The sequence below is a fragment of the Miniopterus natalensis genome, chromosome 11 (assembly GCF_054644295.1).
Source record: "Miniopterus natalensis isolate mMinNat1 chromosome 11, mMinNat1.hap1, whole genome shotgun sequence".
NCBI lineage: Eukaryota > Metazoa > Chordata > Mammalia > Chiroptera > Miniopteridae > Miniopterus > Miniopterus natalensis.
Genome location: NC_142091.1, coordinates 48,155,322 through 48,177,981, shown reverse-complemented (window position 1 = coordinate 48,177,981; position 22,660 = coordinate 48,155,322). Strand labels below are relative to the sequence as shown.

The window sequence follows — 22,660 nt, the reverse complement described above, 5'->3', positions numbered from 1 at the left end:
AGCAAACAACAAGCAAACTCTGAAGGAGCTGGGTAGCAAGCTTCCCCGGAATCGCAGAAATCCCCTTGAAAACGAGGGAGACATTTCTGACAGCAACCGAAAACAGGTCCTCATCGATCTGGGAAGCTTGCCCCCAGAGGGTTATGGCCTTCAGAACAAATGTGAAGCATTAGCATAGCACAAAACCTTTTGTTCACACGCATTTTATAGTTCCTACTGATCTCTTACACCTGCCTTTGTGTAACTCACAATAAAATTCACTGGATGGTGAGGAGGGTTGTTGCAGCTCCTCCAGAGCCTCAACCCTCTGCATCTCCACCTAAATTCTACATTCTCCGTGTCTCGAGTTTTCTTTGCGTCCCGCGAGCACAACATGGTACCATTATACCTCCATTAGATTTTGGAGCAAGCCCCCAATCATCAGCTGGGAAACACAAGAATCTTTGCAAAGAGGTTGCAAAGGGCTAGGCAAATTAAAGTCAGGAAGGCTAGCGTTCAAAGAAGGGCTGTGTGTCTAGGGGGAAACTGAGGTAGTAAGAATAAAAATGACTCTGGAGTCATAAAAACCTTTGTTGAGTTCTATTTTCTTTACTTTCCAAACCTCAGTGTCCTCATGGAAAATGGGTCTAATAATAGTATTTATTTAAAGGATTGCTGTGAAGACTTAGTGGAATGATATATGTAAAGTCTACATATAGTTAGTACTTATTAAATGTTTTTTATTGCAAAGTAAAATGCATGAATAAAGTGTAAGTTAAATAATGTTTTAAGTAATTTCACTTTTGAAGCCTTTAAAATCTAAGAGCATTTTCTCAAAATATTTTTAACACCTCCTTTAAGAAAAGCACTGTATCTTTTTTTTCAGTGATGACCAGGACTGATGTGGATTAGCTGAAAATGGCTTTTAAAGTAAGGATAACATAATATGATTCATTATAATCCTCATAATAATTGTACCAACAACATGGTTATAAAAATATACTTATTTTCAGATTTTACTTTCAAGTAAAATTATGACTTTACCATAAGTAATTGAAATCAGTCTTTTTTATAATAAAAATTCATTAATCCAGTCAGAATTCAAAATTACAATTTAATATTTGTTAGAAATCTCTGCGTAAATCTTTTCCCCAGCTCCACACTGTTTTCCTTGTAATATCCAATTATCTAAAAGTTAAGAGGAATGGGCACCGCCCAATGGGGGTGTCTGTTGCTCTGGTCCTATAGTTGCGATCCAGGGAATTGGGAGTGATGTCATCTGTAACAATAAAAAAGCTGCTCTTGGTGAGTGGAAGACCTATATATAAGAGTCACATTTAAGGGTCTACAGCCCAATTCATCAGCTTTCTCAAGTTTGCTCAACTTTAAGAGAGCACCAGCTGCTAACATATCTTAAGATCCTGTCTTAAGACATTGTGTGGTGAGTAATCTTTATTTTTTCTTTTAAGTCTCATATAAGATATTTTTTATAATCTAGGTATTATTAATGTGTATCATTTTCTACAAATATCACACTGTTCAAGTTAAAATGTTAAAGGAGGGCTTGAGTTATGTTTAATATAAAATGCCACAACACAAAATAAATTTATGCCACTAAAATACTCTCAAATCATTTATTTTTGTGATTAGAGTCTTTTGAGGGGCCTTGCTTTTTCTAAATTTATCTGAAATTACACACAAAAATTATAATTTGGCATGATATGCTTTCATGGTATCTTACTGAAATTTTGAAATAAAACAGACTAATGAGGAATGAATAATTCTGATTTAAATAACCAATATAAATTTATGAAGTTGAGTTAATATTCCATTTTCCTGCAGAATATTCTTATCAAATTGTTTGTTTTATGACTCACCAGGGCTCAAGCTGTATACTAGAGCTGGAGAGACAGTTTGCTGAATATTTATTCCCTTTACATAAAGCCTTTTCTAATTTTCTATTCTGAAAACTGTACATGGATTTTAAGGGTATTTTACACCTGTTTTTCAGTTTTTTTCTATTAGGAATTGGAAGCAAAGCAGAGATGTCTGAAGTCACTAGGTGAATGTGACAAAGCTAAGATTAGACACCAATGCTCCTGTCCTCTAACCACAGTGCCTTTTTAAAAATAACATAAACCAAAGTTGAAGTATATGCATTTGTTGCTCCATCTATAGCTTTATATTGCATAGTGAAGCTTTATATTGCACAGTGAAAATAAATGTACTAGATTATAATGTTTCTTATGCTACTTCTAAATGATGCCATTTCAAAATAAATACATAAATGAATAAGTAAACGATGCCATTTCCCTTTAAAAGATGAGTGCATAGCCACTCTAAGTGTATGTTAAAACAGACAACATTAAACATTAAGAAAAAGCACTTCCATAATAATAGATTTTGCAATTATTGAAGTGCAGGTTAAGGTAAGACTACTCTATTTTGACATGAAGAGTTTTATGAGCAAGAGAGGTAAGTGCTAAAATTTATACTCAAACAAGACTGTTTAAAAAAAAAAGCTGTAGAGAAAAGATAGAAAAACATTTTATATGAAGCCAAAGCTCTAAATCCATATAACAGGTAATTAAGTAGATGATTTTTAAATACTTTGACACATTTTTTAAATGGTAGAAGTGTGAATTAATCTAGTACAAAAATCTCTAAATCAGAGCCTATTCATTTGGTATTTATGGTTATTATTGCAGTGCCTGAAATGAAGTTGACTTATGAAAAAGAAATTTGCTAAGTAAATAAAGTGTTAATAATTTACCTAATTAAGAGAATTAGCCATTTTCAAGCAAATTATAAGCACTTAGTCATAAGCAACATAAAATGTATGAGGAAATTCTAAAAAGCAAGTATTTTCATTCCTCATGTGGCTTAAAATTCATGTATTAAAACTTGCACAAGAACTCTCAAAAAGATACCTAAAAAGTAAAACTAATTTACCTAGAAAGTAAAACTAATCTGTCTAAATTCTAAGTCAAATTATGTGTATATATAATACATACCAATGTATCTGTAAAATAAAGAGGCTGATTCGAAAAGTATCCCATGAAACCAATCCAATTAGTTACTGTAACACTGCACAGTTGTATAGTTATAAATTTAATGGTATAGTTTAGAGTATTAAGAATATTTTTAAAATACCTGCATTTTGCTTTTTCTTTTTAGTGAAGATGATGTCTGCAAAATACATGGTTAAAGTAATGATCATCATGTTTGCAATTTATTTTTTTGCAAAATCAGATGCAAAACCCATTAAGTAAGTACTGCAGCCTGTTCTGCATGGTGAGGGCATGGGAATGGGATGTTTAGGGTTGGCTCTATGGTTGGAAGAGGGGAGCTAATGGAGTGGCCTCTCTGTTCCTGCTCCCTACAGGAAGAGGTCTGTGAGTGAAATACAGCTTTTGCATAACCTGAGTAAACACGTGAAATCGATGGAAAGGATAGAATGGCTGCGGAAGAAGCTGCAGGCTGTGCACAGTTTTGTTCCTCTTGGAGCTTCTGTAACTCACAAGGATACTGTTTCCCAGACGCCCCGAAAAAAGGAAGACAATGTGCTGGTTGAAGGCCATCAAAAAAGCCTTGGAGAAGCAGACAAAGCTGATGTGGATGTATTAACTAAGGCTAAAGCCCAGTGAAAACACATATATCAGAGCACTCCTCCAGACAGCATAGGGCAACAATATTACATGCTGCTGCTAGTGTTTTCAAGCTCTATAATGATTACCAAGTGCCAACATTTCTAATATTACCAAACTTTACACATAATCCATTGTGAGTCATGATAGCTATAATTTGAACTGATTATTTCATCTACTTTTATTCAAGTCTTTTAATTATTCTATTTCTATTTATTCTTTTTAAAGTATGTTATTGCATAATTTATAAAAGAATAAAATTGTACTCTTTGACTTCTCTCCCATCTTACAATGCAAAATAAAAATTTAATGACCATGATTCTACATAAATGAAGTTAAGTATTTTTCACTTGTTATAAGAATGTCTTTTTGGTTATAAGTAACACCAATATGTTTAAATGGAACGTGACTAGGAAGAACAGCATGAAATAGTTTTATTTCCCGTTTTATTGGGAAATAATGGATATACATCACTATGTAAGTTTACGGCATACAACGTGGATGCAGTTACATCACTTTTACACCTATTGTTTGTATTTTAAGGAGTCTTGTTGAAGAAGTCTTTCCCCAGCCCTAGGTCACAAAGTTACCTCTTACATCTGCTTTAGAGTTTTACCTTCACTTTAGGTGCCTATTCTTCTGAAGTCTAACTTTATGTGACAAAATATTATGTTTCAACTTTATTTCTTTCCCCATGTGGACAGCCAGTGTTCCAAATACCATCTATCCAACAATTCTTTATTTCTCCATAGTGTTGTAGGTACATTTAAAAATTATATCTTAAGTTCTTAAACATAGGTTTATCATTTTATTTTATTTTTAGACTGAAAATTTGCTTAATTGTTCTCTTTGAATCAAGTTTCAGTCTATGAAAGGTCAGTCCCAGGTGGGAGCCCACAAGTCACCCTTCTTGTACTTTCCCTTCATCTCGTGGTTTAATCCTTGGACCCTGTGTGTTCCTCTGAATGTCCCTGGCCCTGTAATTCTCCTCCCCATGTGGCCCATGCAGACGACACCTTTCCTCCCAAATCCTCAGGGGTCGAGCCTGTGAATATTCCACCCAGGCTCTACAGAACTCTAGAGAAGTAAATTCTTGGTTGCATCTTGAAGCAGCAATTTGTGGAGGTGGCCCCTAGGAAACCTGCTGGAGGAAGAAACAATCTGTCCTTAAGCGGTGGGCCTCTTTGGCTAATTAAACTTCATTCAGAGCAAAGCCGAGCACTTAGAATTAAGTTTTAAAATAAATGATTTCTTTTTGTAATGTTTATCCTAAGGCTTCTTTTACAGTAAAAGAAACTGGATGATTTTTCTCAGCCATAGAAACTCCTGGTAATGTGGGAAGAGCTCAGGAATGTATGATCCATCCATTTCATCCCCAGTGGTCTCCTTTTTGCACAGAAATCACATGTCTCCTGGAAAGGACTGCGACCAAACGACAATATCTGCAGTTTCCTTGGCCCAGATCTTCATGGGTTGCACATTCTCACCCTCTTTTGGGATCCCAGGATGAAAGGGTGGATACAGAGGCTCCGAAGTAGATATATTTGTAAAGATGTGTAAATGGAAGCCATCAGTTGTATTGAAAAATGAAATGGCTGTCAGGTCACCATCCAGGAAAAACACCATCTCTGCCAGTCTGGGTTCACATGGGGAACAGTCCTGGTTTCTGTGCTAGCAGTGACTTCATGTCTCCCCTTGAAGTTCACCACCCAGAAACCCAGATCGGAAGATTACAGGAAAGGTCCTTCATGATCTGCACATTCCTTGCAAACACCCGCAGCCCATTCCAGTGTTCCCCCAACTTCCACCTCCCAATAGCGGAAGCTGGAGGTAAAGCAGCAGGAGGAGCCCAGGGCACGAGCAGCGGAGGTGAATGTTTGGCATCCTGTGGCGATCTTGTGTGAACTTACCTATATCCGATGCTCTAGAGGTTATTAAGGGAATGTGAGGCCCTGGCTGGGCAGCTCAGTTGGTTAGAGCATTGTCCCAATATGCTGAGGTTCTGCAGGTTTGATCCCTGGCCAGGGCACATTCAAGAATCAACCAATGAATGCATAAATAAGTGGAACAACAAATTGATCTCTCTCTCTCTCCCCCTCCCCCTCTCTTCCTCTCTATCCCTCTCTCTCAAATCAATAAATAAAAATTTTTTTTTAAAAAGAGAGACTGTGAGAAAGTCATTGGCTGTGGCTGGATGCAGAGTCATAGTCACATAGAATCTCAGCATCCAGCAGTACATGCTCATTACAGCTATCATCGCTTTTATCTCAGCCACCAGTTTCCCCAGGGGCACGTTGGTCTGGATTCTTTGGATCCAAGAGATGTGAAGACACGGGACAGGTGAAAAGGCTGTCCTGATTTTCCCTCTGCAAATGCTGGAGGCAGGTGAAGTAGAACTCCTATTTGCCGAATGTCAGTCAGGGATTGTGGAAATAGTTTAGGCAGATGCAACATGTCGATCCTATGAGTTTTTCTACCATGGCCACGTTTCAATGTGGCTGTTTTCGGTATTGTGCTTCCTTGGAGTGCTGCAATTTTTATTGGACTGAAGACTTCTCATAAGGGTAGTTTGCTTCACATACCATTGTTGAATCAGTGAAAGCGTGAGGGCTAGGACTTCCTATCTCACCATCTTGCTGATGTCATTAACAAAGGCTTATTTTTGAGCTGTTTAGTCTATTGATGTTTGTTCCTGCAATATAAACCACACACACACACACACACACATCCTTCTTTACAGACTTTATTCTGCTATGCAAATTTTACAATGGATTTGTTGAGTTCTGTTCTAAAAAAATCCAGCTGCGATTTTGATTGAGATTGTATTGGCATTATATTAATTTTAAGAAGAATTGTTATCTTTATATATCACCCTATGCATCAACATAGTAAGACTCTTCATTTATTCTGATTTCCTTTTATGCCTTTTATTTTTTCCTTTCAATTATATTTTGTATTGGTTTTAGGTGTACAGCTTGGTGGTTAGACAATCATATACTTTCCATAGTGTTTCCCTCCTTATTTCCAGGGCCCCAACTGGCACCATACATAGTTATCACAATATTATTGACTGTATTTCTTATGCTTTACTTACTTCCCCATTACTATTTTATGCCTTTTAAATAGAGTCTAAACATTTTCTCTGGAAAAATCTTATGTATCCTTTGTTAAATGCTAAATACTATAAAGTTTTGTAGCTATCATGAAAGATATCAAAATTTTTATCACATTTTCTACTTGGTTATTTTTGGTGTGAAGGAACATTGTTTATTTTTATAATTTTATCTTACATCCAACAACCCTCCTGGACTCTTTTATTAATTCTAATAGTTTGTATCTTGATTACATTTGCTTTTCTATGTAGGTGATCACCTAATCTCATTTTATAGCTCTTTGAGGTATAGCTTACATAAAATTTACCTATTGTTTGCAAGGATATTTAGTATTTGTAAAGTTGTGCAACTATCACTCATCTTGCTTTAGAAGGTTACCATCACTCCAAAATGTTTTCTTGAACCTATTTGCTCTTATTCCTAGCCCCAGGCAACCATGGATCAGCTCTCTGTCTCTATAAATGTGCCTTCTCTGGACAGTTCACTTAACAGAGTTGTGTGAATCCTAGCTATTCTTTACACCCCAGATCAAACATCCTCTTTCATCCCTCTTTCCTGCACCTTCTTCATCTCTTCAGTTAAAAGCAACCTTTTATATCTCTGACCTCCCATAGCACATTATCTCTGTCTCCCTATAACCCAAATTGTTTTCCTTTTATTTGATACTTAATTACACAGCCCATTTATGTAGTAGAGCCTGTATATTAATAATGTCTGTATCTCCCCTGGTGTTCTTACCCAGGGTCTTGGTCAACCAATAATATATTTGCTGACTAGGGAGAGTCCTTTTTGGGTGAATGTGATTTTTGTGTTCTTGCCACTAGGTGGCAGTGCTCAAACCTTGCAGTACAAAGAAAACCCCAGGCTTTCAAGTAAAGAGGATTTTGGGTCTGTGACTTATCATTAATTTGTTGAGCAAGTATTCAACAGAAGCTTAGCTTATCCTGCTGTGCAACAGTCTTGAGTTAGCATGCTACGAGGTGCAATAATATAGACAACCAAAGAAACTTGTTTGTTCATTGCTTCTATTTGAAACTTTTTGTTTCTGTTAAATTGGAGGTTCTGTATTGACCTCTCTGGTGTGTGAATTGATATTGCAGAAGGCAGACTTTCATTACGGGTCTGAACCTTAGCTCACTCAGTCAGCATTTACAAATTATTGTGCAGAGCAGTTTACGATGGTGCGAATGGATGGCATTACCTACTAAATATATAGCTGCTACCCATGCTTCCAAATTAATAATAATATTTGAAAGGTTAACTTTCTTTTTAAAGCAGACAACACTGGTAACTTTCTATTTAGATTCTCTCTCTCTTTTAAAGAATAATAATGAAATAAGCTGTAGGTCCTTCAGGTCATTTCATTTACAGCAAGATAAAATAGTTTGACTGGATTCTGTCCTGGAACAAAGTCTCTGTATTTCATCTGAAATTTCTTGTTGGTATAATTCTTCCAATGCTTTCTGAAAAATTCCTAGAACTTGGGCTAGAACTTGTGAATTATGCTAAGCAGAGCAACTTATTGGCCCACAGCAGGGTTAGAACTACTTTTTTTGGTTTTGTTTTCTTATTAATTGTTGGGTTTATTTGTAGGAAGAGTATGGCGAGCCAAAAGAAACTATAGTATACATAAATATAGGTAATATTATGAAAATAATGTGTCTAAAGGGAGATGGTATAAAGTATATGGTAGAATACCAGAGACTTTCTTTAGGATATGATAGCTTCTATTTTGATATAAGGAAATGTTTCCTGTTTGACAGACCTCACTAACCCTCACTTGCACTGTAGAATTACCTCCAGTGATCTTAGCTTACAGAAGAAAATTTTGATAGTAAACCAAGATTGGTAAGCTTTTTGTTGTTGATATATATATATATTTTTTGGAAATTTCTCCATGAGATTACCTGTATTACAACATTCCTGTTTAGATTGCCCGTCTTACTTAGAAATCATCCAAAATTACCATTTCCAACTTAGCGTACTGTTGGCAGTAACAGCTTGCTACGGACCGCGGCGGTGACCGGTTCCCTGCGCTCGGGGCGCCTCCGCGTCCCCGGATGAGGCGCAGGGCGCTCCGCACACTCCGTCGCTCACGTTCAGTGCGCGCCTCCGCTTAGACGTGGCGTGGAGAACGCTTCGGGCACCGCGCGCCTGGGAGACCGGGAGCTTCTTCCCTCCGAACTAAACAAGGGTTCAAAGTCTGGTTTTGTTTTAACAAAGTTCTTCCCGCAAAATGTTTTCAAGCCGAGCACTTAAACCAGGCTCCCTTCCTCTTTGCTCCCTCTGCGGGCAAAGCCCCTCCCACTCCTCTAAAACTCGGGGCACCCTCCCTCATCCTTCAGGACTCAGCTCAATCGTCCCTCGCGGGGGAGGCTTCCTAACGCTGGCAGGCAGAGCCGGGCGCCCCCGTCCCCCAGGGAGCGACGCGGGGGATGGGCTGACAGTAGGGGGGGTCATCTGGTTTCGGGTGCGAGTGTAGAGGCAGGAGGTCGTGTCGGTTATTTCCCCGGGTTGAGTGTGGTCCAGCCTTTGGCACGTGGCGCGCTCCGTGCAGCTGAACGCCCCCGGGAGCAGCACCCCATCGGGCCAGCCCCGCCGTGCGGCCGGCACACCGGTTCCCGCCAGCCCGGCGTTTAAAAACAAACAGCTGTGCGCGTGAGGGAACAGAGGGTGGCCTCGCACCGCCGCCTTCCAGGGGCGCCGCTGGGTTACTGTCCCCCGCCCGAGCTCGTACGGGCGCTGTCGGAGTTTGCTCAGTTGAGGGAAACGCTTTTCCCGAGCAAACTCGGGATCCCGGAGGTATTTCTCCAACCCTGGGCTGGAGACGAGGTACGCTTTTTTTCTAACCGGGCTGGGAAGTCGAAGGAAAAGACTTGGGATTCAAAAGATAGGGGGGGTGGGACGCTGATCGCAGCCGCGCCGCCCACGGTGCCGGGCCAGCCCCTCTGCCGAACGCCCACCGCGCCTGCAGCTCCCCGGACTGTCCTCGCGCTCGGCGCCCCGCCCACTTCTGGGAGGGGAGCCACCATTCTCGCGAGAACGCAGCGAGCCTTGCCACTTCAGACTGCGGGCTCTCGCGAGAAGAGGATTAGGAGCCGGCCTGCAACCTGCCGGGCGGCTCTGGGAGCCGCGGCCGCCTGAGTGGCCGTCACCACAGACGCCTGTGGAGGGGTCCAGTTGAGGAGGAACCGGAGCTGTCGCTGGCCCCGGCTTTTACCTAGGTCCTCGGTGGACGCTCGCGGAGGACTACAGGTTCGGGGCTGACTGAACGCCGCCGGGGAACTCGGTGGGGGCGGCGCCGGAGGCTGGGCTTGGCGGGGGCGAAGGAGGAAGGGGGAGGAGGGCGAACAGGGGCTGGGAGCCGGGCTGCTGTGGCGGTGGTCCCGGCGTCTTGGACCCTCCCAGGGGACCGCGGGTGGGGTCTGGGCTCCAGTCGCTGGCACTCAGCTCTGAGGGGCCGGCATGGGGCTTGGGGCCGGCGTGGCTGGTTTTGGGCTGGGAGCCCCGAGGCCTTTCCCCAGGGGTGAAGGCGATACCCTCCTCCCTCCTTCCCCAGGCCGAGGAACCCCGCGCCCCGCCCCTCTTCTGTATTCCCTGGGCCGTCGCTGCGACACCCTGAGGCGGGTGCATCACAATAGGGGGTCAGGTGGCAAGTAGTCTCCCTTTGGGTGAAGAGGAGTGAGGCCCTAGTAATATGCAGCGTGTTTTATGCTGTAATAGCATCACGTATGGTAAAGCTTTGTTTCCACCGAACTTGCACAGAAAAACTTATTTTTTTCTTCTTCAGATGCAAGTTTCCTAACACCTTTTATCTTCTGGAATGAGGTGGAGGGAGGTGAGACATCACTTAGTAATTTGTAATGTGGGGGCAATGTGACCGCCCCTGGGCCTCACAGATTTCCTACTTCCCCTTTCTCCTCGGTATTTTGAGTCCGTGATGAAAAGACACTAATCCGTGCATGCTCAAGATAGAGCCTCACCGGTTTGTCACTTTCCGTACTTAGCATGCAAAAATAACTTAAATTTTGTATCTCTAAGTCTTTATGCTTTTCATTTAAATGTACACTCAATGAAGCAGCGTGGTATATCGATTTTATTTGACAGTTGGGTACCTACCCCCCCCCCCTTCCCCAACTACACAAATGTGATCAACATTTTTCAGGGAGGAGGTTAGGGATATATTTGGAATGAAATAGACTGTAGAAGTTGGAATAAGAGATATATAAGGAATGAAACCATAAGGCCCTCCCCCCGGCCCCCCACAAATTTCTGCCTTGGAGAGCCCATCCAGGACTGAAGTCTGAGCATTGACACTGAGGACGGCAGTTGTCATTTGAATACAGAGCAGAAAGCCGTAGAAGATACTTGGGAAAGCATTTGATGGTGGATTAAGACTGTTAGAAGAGTGTATGAGAATTGTTTTTGAAGGTCTAAATATGTTTTGTAAATGTTTCTAACATTTCTCAGAGTTTATGACCTACGTGCTATTACTATACATAAAGAGAAAGTGGGAAGGGAGGTTCTGAAGCATGGAGCCTGGTAAGAGGAACCATGAAGTAAGGTAGTGTTCAGTCAGGAAAGCTTTCAGTGTCTCAGAAACGGTTTTGAGTTCTTTCACCTTTTTTCCTCCCAAAAAAGCTTTCAGATGGTCTTTTTACTTTCTATATGTCACCCCTCCACTAGTTTGAATTTTTTTCTTTCTCACCCTTCTAAGCCTTGTGAGATTTTTAAATCATTAACTATGAAGTTGAATACTGCTGTGTTTTGCTTTGTGGCACATTTAGGTGAGTTGGAGAAGTGTGGAAGAGATCTGGAAAATATTGTGCACCCTTTCAAAGACAGTTTATGAATAGCAAACTCACATGCCTTCAGGTACTAGGCAGATTAAAATAAAAACGAGTGAAATGCACTAGAGAGTTTATGCTGCATCTAAGAGAGACATCCAGTTCTCAGGTCTATCTGATTAGTGCCTTACATGAATATGTGCCCAGTTTTCAGCTTTTTCAAGGGAAAACAGGACATCTAGATTTTTGCTTGAAGCCTCTTGATTTTTAAAAATATTGACAGTGAATTAAAACAGCTGAAAATAGCTTCATGTGTCCTAACCAAACCCAAACCTGTCAGTATAGTTGTATCCTGCTCTCCAGTCTAGGATCTCTGTTAGAGGTGAAAATTAATAGATTTTACAACTGGAAAAAAAAAAAGATTTAAAACAAGTATGCCAATTAGTTTGGAATTTCAAACCTAGGAGGACTTGGGAAAAATGTCAGGTCTCATTGAAAACAATAGACCCCTGGCCGGGTGGCTTGGTTAATTGGAGTGTCATTCTGTGCACCAAATGGGTTGTGGGTTCCATTCCTGGTCAGGGCACATGCCTAGGTTGAGGGTTTGATCACTGGTAGGGACTGTTTCTCTCTCGCCTTTTTTCTAGAATCAGTGGAAGCATGTCCTCCAGTGAGGATTAAAACAAAAACAAACAAAACCAGTAGATAAGCCAAGTTTAATAACCTTTAAATACTGTAGACAAATTGAACTGGTCCTTATTAACATTTTAACTGGAAATAACTAAAGGGAAAAAAACCTTTCAGTGTTTATGGTTTAATAACTCAGGATTCTGAACAAAGGTAATTTAAAGGTACCTTGAAGATAATTGATTTATTGAGAAGCCCTTTATTATACTTGCAATTACTATGTAAAATTAAATCCAGGAAACCCTCTGCAACTCATCTATGCTTTTGAATGTTTAATGTTTGCTGTACCATCCCTGTCTTCCCAGTAATTGACTTTTACTGGAAGTAATATTGATTCCTTGGATTTTATTCCCTGGCTCTTGGGGTAGGGGTAAGGGTCCTCAGGGATGGAAAGAAATGGTATGGGGGAGTGTGATATGAAACAGGCCCTCATGTGTCTCTTTCTTATATTGTCCGTTAAAAGATTGATTTAACTAATTTTTCTTGTAAGAAGAATAGGTACTTTGGTAGATTGAATACAGTGCCTTATACATAGTAGAGCTTAATGATATTTGCGGAATTGAACCCTGGTGTATTAAACCACACTTACCTATTAGTGTGAAGTACTTTAATCACATAATTTTATTCATACTTAGTTGGACTGTGGGGAATGGGAGTTTGGAGGTCAAACCTAAGTGGACTGTAGGATGTAGAGGGCAAGGTGAGGTCTTCTGTAGGGTTGAGGGTGAGAAAGGAGGCTAGGTGAAGGAAAGAGTTTTGAAAAGGAAGATAAAATGGTTTAATACCTTTTTGTCTACTGTGCATTTTTACAAAGACGCTCTACTTTAAATGACTAAATTGATCATAACTCATGCAAAAACTACACAGAACATTGGTTTTTAATCAGGATTGCTTCAGGAGTTTGCAACCCTCATTTTCTTCTTTTAGCCCAGTCTTTACAGGTCAAGCTAGTCTAATATCTCTTCATCCCATCCCTGCCTCTGGTATAGGAAGTGAAACAGGAGGATATTATGTTTGTGAGGTGTTCCTGTTTAAGAATTTTAAAAACAATCTGAAGAATTTGTTGTATATTTGTAGAGGTTATGTTTGTTTAGGGGGAACCATCATTTTCCTCTCCGCATGTTTCTACCATGACTTGTAAAGTACGAACTTCTTTCTGATAAGTATCTTTTCCCCCTTCTTTTTACCCCCCTCAGATGCCTTCCCAAGGGAGGATTAAGAGGTTAGGAGAAGGAATTGAGTATGCTTTTTGCTCAGTTCCTTCTGGTTCTATTTTTGGAGCTCCCAATTTTTAGTATATATATTTCTCCACTCCTCTGAATGGTAGATTGATCTGAGCAGACTGGGCCCTGTGAGAGAGAAGCTAATGGAACATCCATAGTTTTAAGTTTAATTTACAATCGAAGTTAATAGGAAGTTATTTTGGTCACTGGTTTCAGCCATATTTTTATCTTCATCTGTCTGACTCCTTTATTATTCTGTTTCTTTGTTGATTATAAACCCAGAGTAATGAAGGAAAAGGTCATTCTAGATGTTCATTAATGGAGGAAGAACTACTTAATTTTTTGCTCTTCTTGGATAGAATGTGTGTGAGGGTTCAAGCTAATGTTGCATTTTCCCTACTTTGGCTTGCCATGGTTTAGTTTAGCATCCTTGAAGCTGAGACCTACCTTGCTAAGCAGGTAGCAGACTAGAACTCAGATGGAAGGTAAGCAGTCAGCATTAAAAAAGATGCTGCCTGGGAGAGGACTAGAGGTTGGTAAATGTTAGTTGTAGCAGTATTAATACAATGAGCTAAGAACGGTAGTCCTCCCTTATCTGTGGAGCATACATTCCAAGACCCCCAGTGGATGCCTGAAAGCCCAGGTGGTAATGAACCTCCCCCACACACACACATATGCATGGATGCATACACACGTTTTCTGTTCATGTCTTCCACGCACAGAATTAATGCCTTTTCTATTTTAACCATGCACTGTGGCCGTAATTTGCAGTGGAGGTGTGAAAGCATGAATTTCTTTTTCCTTTACAATTTCATTTTTTTAAAAAAAAAAGTGTTTTTATTGATTTTTAGAGAGAGGAAGGGGATAGAGAGATAGAAACATCAATGAGAGAAACATCATTGATCAGCTTCCTCCTGCACACCCCCTACTGGGGATCAAGCCCGCAACCTGGGCATGTGCCCTAACTGGGAATGGAACTGTGACCTCTGGGTTCCTGGGTAGACACTCCACCACTGAGCCACACCAGACAGGCTAGAAGATTTCATTCTTACTGTAGATTTCAGCAACCTTAGCATACAATTTTCTCTTCCTATTGAGAATGTTCGCCTTTTCACTTATTAAAGAAGTACTTTACTGCTTTTCTTTGGCATATATCTCAATTGCCAGCATCACTATTCTTGAACTTTGGGATCATTATTAAGTAAAATAAAGGTTACTTGACTACAAGCATTGCAATACAGTCGATCCAATGATCGAGAAGGCTACTACTGACTGATGGGCAGGTAATGTATACAGTATTGCTGTGCTGGACAGAGGGATGATTTATGTCCCAGGTAGAACAGAAAAGAATGGTGAGATATTTCATCATGCTACTTAGAAGAGTGTGCAATTTACAACTTTTGAATTTCTGGAATTTTCCATTTAATATTTTGGTCTGGGTATTGATTGCAGTGACTGAAACCATGGAAGATGAAACTGAAGATAAAGGGTGGGGGGAGGACGCCTGTACTTGAAAAGAGGAAAGATTTTATGTCAAATACTCGATTTTATGTCACAGTAGATTTCTGAAGATTGTAATATGCTAAAAGGTATCTTTGCCTGTAAAAGCATCTTTCTTTGCCCTTCATAGTTTAATTATTTTTTTTCTGTTTAAAATGTAAGATACCTGATTACTTGATATTTATTTTTATCTTTGTAGTTGAGTGATCTTATTAGTATTTTTGGTCACAAACTGAAATTAACATTTAGTATTTGGGGATGAGATTCTGTCATAGTGAGTCACTGATTGTAGTACTACTTGATTAGAAACTATGAATAAAATTGTAATAATATTTTTCTTCTTGGAATACCTTATTTGGGATCGTTTAGATCTGGATTTAAAGCTAACTTTTACCTTTATCACATAAGTGACTTAACCTTCCTGAGCCTTTGTTTCCTCCCATGAAAAATGGAGATAGAACACAATTGTCAAGAGTTTAAGAATGAAGTGAAATAAAATATATAAAAGTGCTATGTAAATAGTAAATAAATATAACTTGTTAGCACTTTGTTCTTATTTATGCTTAGAAAATAGCATTCTGACAAGTGATCTTGAAACACATCCATCAAGTAAATTTACATTTACATCTAGCTGTTTCATTTGGAGGGAACAAATTCAAAGTGTATTTATAGCCTTGCCAGTATGACTCTTCCACTAAAAATCTTACAAATATATATATATATACACACACACACACACACACACACAAATATATATATTTATTTATTTATTTATTTAATTCTAGTCAACACTGAACAATAAGTTCTTTTTCTTGCTTTTCATGTTGCCATCCATTGACTGATAGCTGGTATTATTCTATGTAATTTGAATACCAGGTGGAATAGTAGAAAAAAGGGAAGGGAGAATAGATTGAAAAGAAAGATGATATGGCTTTTAAAAAATAATATTGTTATCTACTTCTAAAGCATAAAACCAGTTTATTTTTGTTAATTTGGATTATTTTCCTTTAAGGTCTTTTTCGTTGCTAGTAGCAAATAAGTAGAAAATTATCCTGAGTTTTCTATTTGTAGATTATATTAAATGTCATCTTAAAAATAAATCTTAGAGCTCAAGGGCCTGAAGAAGAATCTCAGGTATAAGATTATACAACAGAATCTTTTAATTATTTTTTAATTCATGGATGGTCATACAAATAGTGCTAAATTATTTTAAAAGTAATTATTTCATTCAGGGCAGTTTGCTTTATGTAATTCAGGATTGGATTGGATTTTTCTCATATCTAGAGAGCAAGCAATACAATCGGTTCCATCCTTTTCAAAGTGTATACATTTCTTAATTTAGTTTGCTTAAAGAATTTCCTATAGGATGAGTAACTGTGGGGCACTGTTGTTTCCTTCTTTTTGAACAGTCCACATTGCCAGAGTTTCTCTTTTAAAAGAGAATATTTAGTTATTAGAGACTATTGGGATTATAAAACCATAATATTAAAAGTACTTTAGAATCACTAGTACTCTAATACTTAGAAAACTGAAGTTCAGATTAAGCCCCCTTACCTGACTTAAAAAAATTTTTTTTGGTAAGTTTATTTGAGCCAAACTGATGACATATATCCCCCTTACCAGGTTTTGATAAAAGGTATTGGTTGCTAGTGGGAAAGCTGAGACTAGACTACAGGTCTCGAAGTCTCCTGATTCTGAGTGGTTTATTCCCACTAGTGGGTTGCATGTATTTCTGGGAGAGGATGAAAAACTTGTTCATTGTGCCATGTGAAGAAAATAATAGAACTTCCATTTATATTTATTTTAGTACTCTATCTCTTTTTCATTTCCATTTTTGTGTATACATAGTATATACATAGTACTGGTGTGACAGTGTATGTGCATTATTTATATACATATGTATGTGCAGCTGTTCAAGTTGGTTGAACTCAAAATGTTAAGGGAAAAAGTGTCAAATTTTTGAAGAAAAGTGGTATGACATCTTTGATCATCTTTTCTTCCCTAGTAAATATTATTTATTAGTAGCTTTGAAGGCTTATTGATTTTTGAAATTGTTTTATGAGTACTTAGAAAAATTACTTACCAAAATAGATTTTTAGTAACTATAAAATTGTATAGATCAAAGAAGAAAATGGCTCCATAATTCATGACCCAATGTTAATTGAATGCTTCAAGCCACAAACACACGTGCACAAACCCAGTGTTGGGATTCTTTTGTATGTAATTACTTAAAATTTTTATTTTGAAAAATTAAAAGAAAATTTGAGTAAACAGTGATTTTCAACCTTTTTCATCTCATAGCACACATAAACTAATTACTAAAATTCTGTGGCACACCAAAAAATATATTTTTACTGATCTGACAAAAAATATAGGTATAATTTTGATTGATTCACACCGGACAGCTATTGTTGTGTTGGCTGTTGTCATTTTTTTATTTGACAAAATCTAAGGGAAAAGTGGTCGGTGCCCCTGACAAATAGTCAGGTATTGCATGTTTTAAAAATTCTTGTGGCACACCAGTTAGAAATCACTGATATAACAGATAGCTAGATTTAAAAATTAACATTCCTTCCCTCCTCCTTCTTTCCCTTTCATTTCACTTCCCCTTCTCCCATGTACCATAATTGCTTTAATACACATATTTCTTAGGATAAAAATTTAAAAGTAAAGGTTTATGTCAAAGTGTATGATACCCTCCAAGTTTTACAATTTATACTCCCACAAGCTTGAGTACTATTTACTTTGTACTTTAGCTATCACTGGTTATCATTAAACAAACTGACAAACCTTTGGCAGTTAGATAGGTTAAACATCTCAGATTTAACTTGGGTTTCTTATATTACTAGTGAGGCTGAATATTTCTTCTTTTCCTCTTTTTTGGCCACTAGTATTCTTTTTGTAAATAGTTTATGGACTTTGATTATTTTTCCACCATAGTGTTCAGATTTTTAATATGGATTTATAAATTTAAGATTTTAATTTTTTTGTTTTATATTATAAAAATTGTTTTAGAGTTTCTCATTTATCTTTTGTAGTTTATCTTTTCATTTATCTTTTTATGTAGTCTGATTGAATGCTTCTTGAAAGCTGGTCTGCAGGTTCTTCATCTGATCCCTGATGAAGTTTTCACTAGCTTTTGTTGAGAATGGTGGCTTAAAGAGGCTGTTTGCACATTTCCTGTTTCTCATACTAAGTCTTTGGCTTAATAATGTTTTTCTTTGATTTGAGGCTAAGAAATTTTTTTTTTATTCTGAGAGTCAGATAAATATCCACTTATATTTCATCCTTGATTTTTTTGTGGTTTTATGTTCTAGTTTGAATTTTTTAATAAGGTGGAATTTGGGGGAGATAAAATGTGAGGAAGGAAAGGATCTTCTGCTCAAATAGTTAACCAATTAATTTTTTAGAATCTATCTAACCAACCTTGAATCTATCTGTTTTTATCTTAGTGATTTGAAATGATAACCACTCACACTTTTTATTTTCTGGGCATAGCATTTTGGTGGGTTGTGTATTAAATTTGAGGAACAATATAACAAAGTAGGGTGGAAAAGCACTATAGAGACATGTATCTGAGTTCTAACTTATTTATTAGCTGTGTGATGTTAGGCAAATAATGTAAACCCTTTAAGCCAGTTTCTCAATTTTTACAAAGGGATCACTTTTATATAATAAAAGACACCCCTTGTGTCTTATACAATTGATATGTGGATTAGCATAGATAATACAGGGGTGGGCAAATGTAGGTTGTGAGTACTTGAAACATAGAGTTAGTTCTTGTATGATTTATTAATTATTGTATTATTTATTTGTATTACAACTTTAAACCTACGTTTGCTGACCCCGCATATATGAAAACCCAACTTATTATCTAAGGCTTCCTGAAGTAGATGCTAGCATCTATCCCCATGCCTTCATCCTGCTTGAAATATCTCACTAAATATTTTGCTGTAGTTCACTTAGTGTTGAGGAATATTTCTCATCTACCACCAGTGTGGTAACTTTCTCAAAGGAGGATGGCTTGACTTTTTTCTTCAGGAGCCCATTCCTGGTATTCATTGGTCATTGCTTACTGTTATAGATGGAGGCATTTTAATAAAAGGTGAATGAATTTAAGTGGCATGGCAACCCTTTTCATTGCTACTAAATCTGCAGTTACATACATAGTATGCATCTATCGTTTCCTTTATTTAAACAACAAAGAAGAATCATAAAGTGGTAAAATTTAAAACATATACTTTATTGTAAACCCTCCCTTCATATTATCATCATGAAAAGATCATGTGATGTATTCATATAGTATAAGGGATATAATGAAAAGTCTCCTTCATTCTAGCCTTCCTGCAGAGGCAACTAGTCATAAGTTTTATGTGATCTTGGTAGACATTTTTAAAACAGATACAAGCATGGGTGGGTGTTTGCATTTATATTTTAAAAAGTTTTGGAGTACATAATGCATATCTGTACCTTGCTTTTTAGCTCAACAGTATATCTTAGAATATTTTCCTTATCGTATATGTTTATCTCTCCAGTCTCATTTTTAGTGGTAGTGTAATACTGCATAGATTTTTATTAAATTCATTTTTAATTAATTAATTATTTTAAAATTTTTATTTATTGATTTTAGAGAGAGCGAAGAAGGGAGAAAGAAAGAGAAACATAGACTTCTTGTTCCACTTATTTATGCATTCATTGTTTGATTCTTCTGTGTGCCCTGACCGGGGATTGAGCCTGCAACCTTGTCATCTAGGGATGATGCTCTAACCAACTGAGCTACCTGGCCAGGGCTAAATTCATTTTTTATGAACATTTAGATTGGTTCTAGGCTTTTGCCAAGACAGATAATGTTGTATATATGTCAAGGAGAGAAAAAAGATGTATGTGTTTTGTGTGTGTTTGTGTGTTAGTATAGTAGTATGCACAATTAAAACAAGGGCTGAGCAGAATCTTAAACTTTTAGTGTAATACATAGGTAGAATGTTGGTCAGTATGGCAGACTGCCTCCTCTCTGGTGTTTATTCCTTTGCATAATCTCCTCCCCTTGAGTGTGAGCAGAATTTGTGACTTCCCTCTAACCAAAAGAATATGTTAAATGTAATGGGATATTTCCCTAATTACATTACACCATTTTGCTAGCAGTCTTGCTGTCTTTTCTTCGTTGGCTTTGAATCATACAGCCATGAGAAAATGAATTGTTACAATCTCAGTAAACTTGTAAGTGGATCCTTCTTTGTTGAGCCTCCAAATTGGGATCTTGCCTGACCAGCATGGCTCAGTGCTTGAGCATCGATCTATGATCCAGGAGGTCACAGTTCAATTCCCGGTCAGGGCACATACCTGGGTTGTGGGCTCGATCCCCAGGGGGGCCATGCAGGAGGCAGCCGATCTGTGACTCTCTCTCATCATTGATGTTTCTATCTCTGTGTCCTCTCCATTCCTCTCTCTGAAATCAATATAAACATATTTAAAAAAAATAAATTTGGATCTAGTTATGGTTGACATCTTGATCATAGCCTTGCAGAGGACCCAGCTAGACTGTCAGATTCCTGACCCACAGAAATTGAGATAATGTGTGTCATTGTAAGCCACTGGGTTTATGGTACATTGTTACACAGCAAGGAGGCTGTTATTAACATCCAAAAGAGATAAATTTTAAAAATTTAAGCTTCTTGGATATAGCAAGAATATTCTGATAAGTATAACTGAAGGAGTTTTTTGCAGAGGCTAGAAATTAGGATGATTGGTCTGTTCTTCCAGAGCTTAAAATTTATTTTTAAGCTAAGAGCAAAATAATTCTGTTTTCATCTTTGTTACTATAGGACTGACATAAGGTTTTGATTTAGCTCCTAATACTGTTATTAGCAATTGTGTCCAAAGTATATGGCTCTTTGTAGACTATGTAAAAGTCTAAGGTAATTTTTATTTTTATTTTTGTTAATCCTCACCTGAGGATATTTTTTCCATTGATATTTAGAAAGAGAGAGGGAGAAGAGAGAGAGAGAAAAACATTGATGTGAGAGAGACACATTGATGGGTTGCCTCCCCCATATGTCCCTACTGGGGCTGCGGATCCAACCTGGAACCCAGATACTGCAATCCAGGTACATGCCCTTGACTGGAAATTGAACCTGCAACCCTTCGGTGCGGGGGCCAATGCTCTAACCACAGAGCCATACCGGCCAGGGCTAAGGTGCTTTTGATGATAAGTAGAACGGGAGGGTCAGGTGTACACTGGAGAAATTAGAAATACTCAAAATGAATAGAAACCCTTTCCCTAATCATTCTTCCTCTGTCCCCTGTATTGTGATTTAGTTTTGTTTGTTTTTTAAACCAGGTCATGCATATCATATTTCTTTATTTCAACAATCGGGCACATTATAAGTGCTTAATAAGTGTTGAGTAGCTATTTAGGAATTCTCATCATCTGTGATTTCAAAAGGCAAATAGTGATGAATGAACTAATGAAATATTATGCAAGATTTGCATTCAGTGGTCTACTAGAGCTGAATTACCATATTTTTGATAGTTTTCACTTCTCTATTGTGATTTGCTTCTGCCACTGTTTTCTTATCTTAGTTCTTTGAAATATACTGACCTTTAATTGTTTGAATATATTTATAATATGTGCTTTGAAGTCTTTATTTGTTAAATCCTACATCTGGACCCACTTAGAATTAGTTTCTATTGACTACATTTTCACCGTCTTGTTTCTTTGAATCTCATAATTTTTGGTTGAAACCTAGACATTGTAGTGTTGTTATAAAGATTATTTTTTTTTGTTTTTTCTAGTAGACCATTAACTTGCATGGATTCAAGCTGCAAACTTTTTTTCCTGCCTGACATATAGCAGCTGATAATCTGTGCTTAATTCTTCTTCCAGCTACTTGTTTTTTAGCTTGGTATCCTGAGGAGTAGGTGGGGGGAGGGATCTCCTGTACCTGAGCAGTTTGGTGGTAAGCCAAAAATTGGGGCAGAGATTTTACTCAGGTTTTGGAGCTCACCCTCTTTCTGATTCCTCTACTTATGGGGATTCCCTCCTAATTTCTAACTCTTTGGCCAGTGGTGGTCTTTGTCCTCTGACACCCAAGCCAGTAAGGTAAATTGAGCTTTCTGGTGCTTGGGCTGTGCATGGTTGGAGAATGCACTGAGTTAAAAAGCGTCAAACTTGTGGATTTTATACCAGCTTTCAAGGGTAAATTCCTCTGTAGTCTACCTGGAGTTCCCCATGCATGTGTAGGTTTGCTGAGCAGAGTTTATGCTCAGATTTTGGGTCTCACCTTTCTGTGGTTCTTTTACTCTCAGCATATGTGCCTTAAATTTCCGATTGCACTTCCAGCCTTCAACTATTTTCTTAACCACTTTGACCTATGTGGCTGCTTGGTTTCCTTCACTGTTTGTGGTGGATGGGAGGGCACTCAGCATAAAAACTTCAAACTGAACTTCTGATTCTGTTCCTTTCCAGTTGTAGTTTTTCAAGAGTAAGCTATACTTTCACTACTCTATGCTTCGGGACACTGTCCAGTGCTTTCCAACAGTTTTGTGTGTGTGTGTTATATTTTATTTAGATTTGTTATTTAGGTAATTGTTGTCTGCAGGGCTTACATTATCACTTTACTTTGCTGCGTTTGCAGGAGGTTCCTTTTCACCTTCTGGTTTATTTCCTCTTAAAAATTGTTTCCATCTGTTCTTTTTCTTTGATGGTTGTCTGTGGTAGTATTCAG

At 38.2% G+C, this 22,660-nt stretch overlaps 2 protein-coding genes across 5 annotated transcripts in view; both read left to right on the top strand.

Annotated features, from left to right (window-relative positions):
* Positions 1-1,226: 1,226 nt before the first annotated feature.
* PTH (parathyroid hormone) lies at positions 1,227-3,626 on the top strand. Its single transcript, XM_016195439.2, has 3 exons — positions 1,227-1,284; positions 3,157-3,247; positions 3,365-3,626. Exons 2-3 carry the CDS (start codon positions 3,162-3,164, stop codon positions 3,624-3,626), a joined length of 348 nt encoding a protein of 115 aa, XP_016050925.1. The 5' UTR covers positions 1,227-1,284; positions 3,157-3,161.
* Positions 3,627-9,886: 6,260 nt separating this feature from the next.
* The window catches only part of BTBD10 (BTB domain containing 10), a 59,895-nt gene continuing 47,121 nt past the window's right edge, over positions 9,887-22,660 (top strand). The window contains exon 1 of one of the 4 annotated variants that reach the window (XM_087821743.1): positions 9,887-9,994. The gene's annotated coding sequence lies outside the window, so the exon portion shown is untranslated. The remainder of the gene's footprint in view (positions 9,995-22,660) is intronic. The other 3 variants (XM_016225208.2, XM_016225204.2, XM_016225207.2) reach the window with 3 other exon arrangements.

Coding starts and splice junctions, on each gene's coding strand:
- PTH (XM_016195439.2), top strand. CDS start 3,162: ATGATGTCTGCAAAATACATGGTTAAAGTAATGATCATCATGTTTGCA. Junction 3,248..3,364: donor TCAGATGCAAAACCCATTAA/GTAAGTACTGCA, acceptor TGCTCCCTACAG/GAAGAGGTCTGTGAGTGAAA.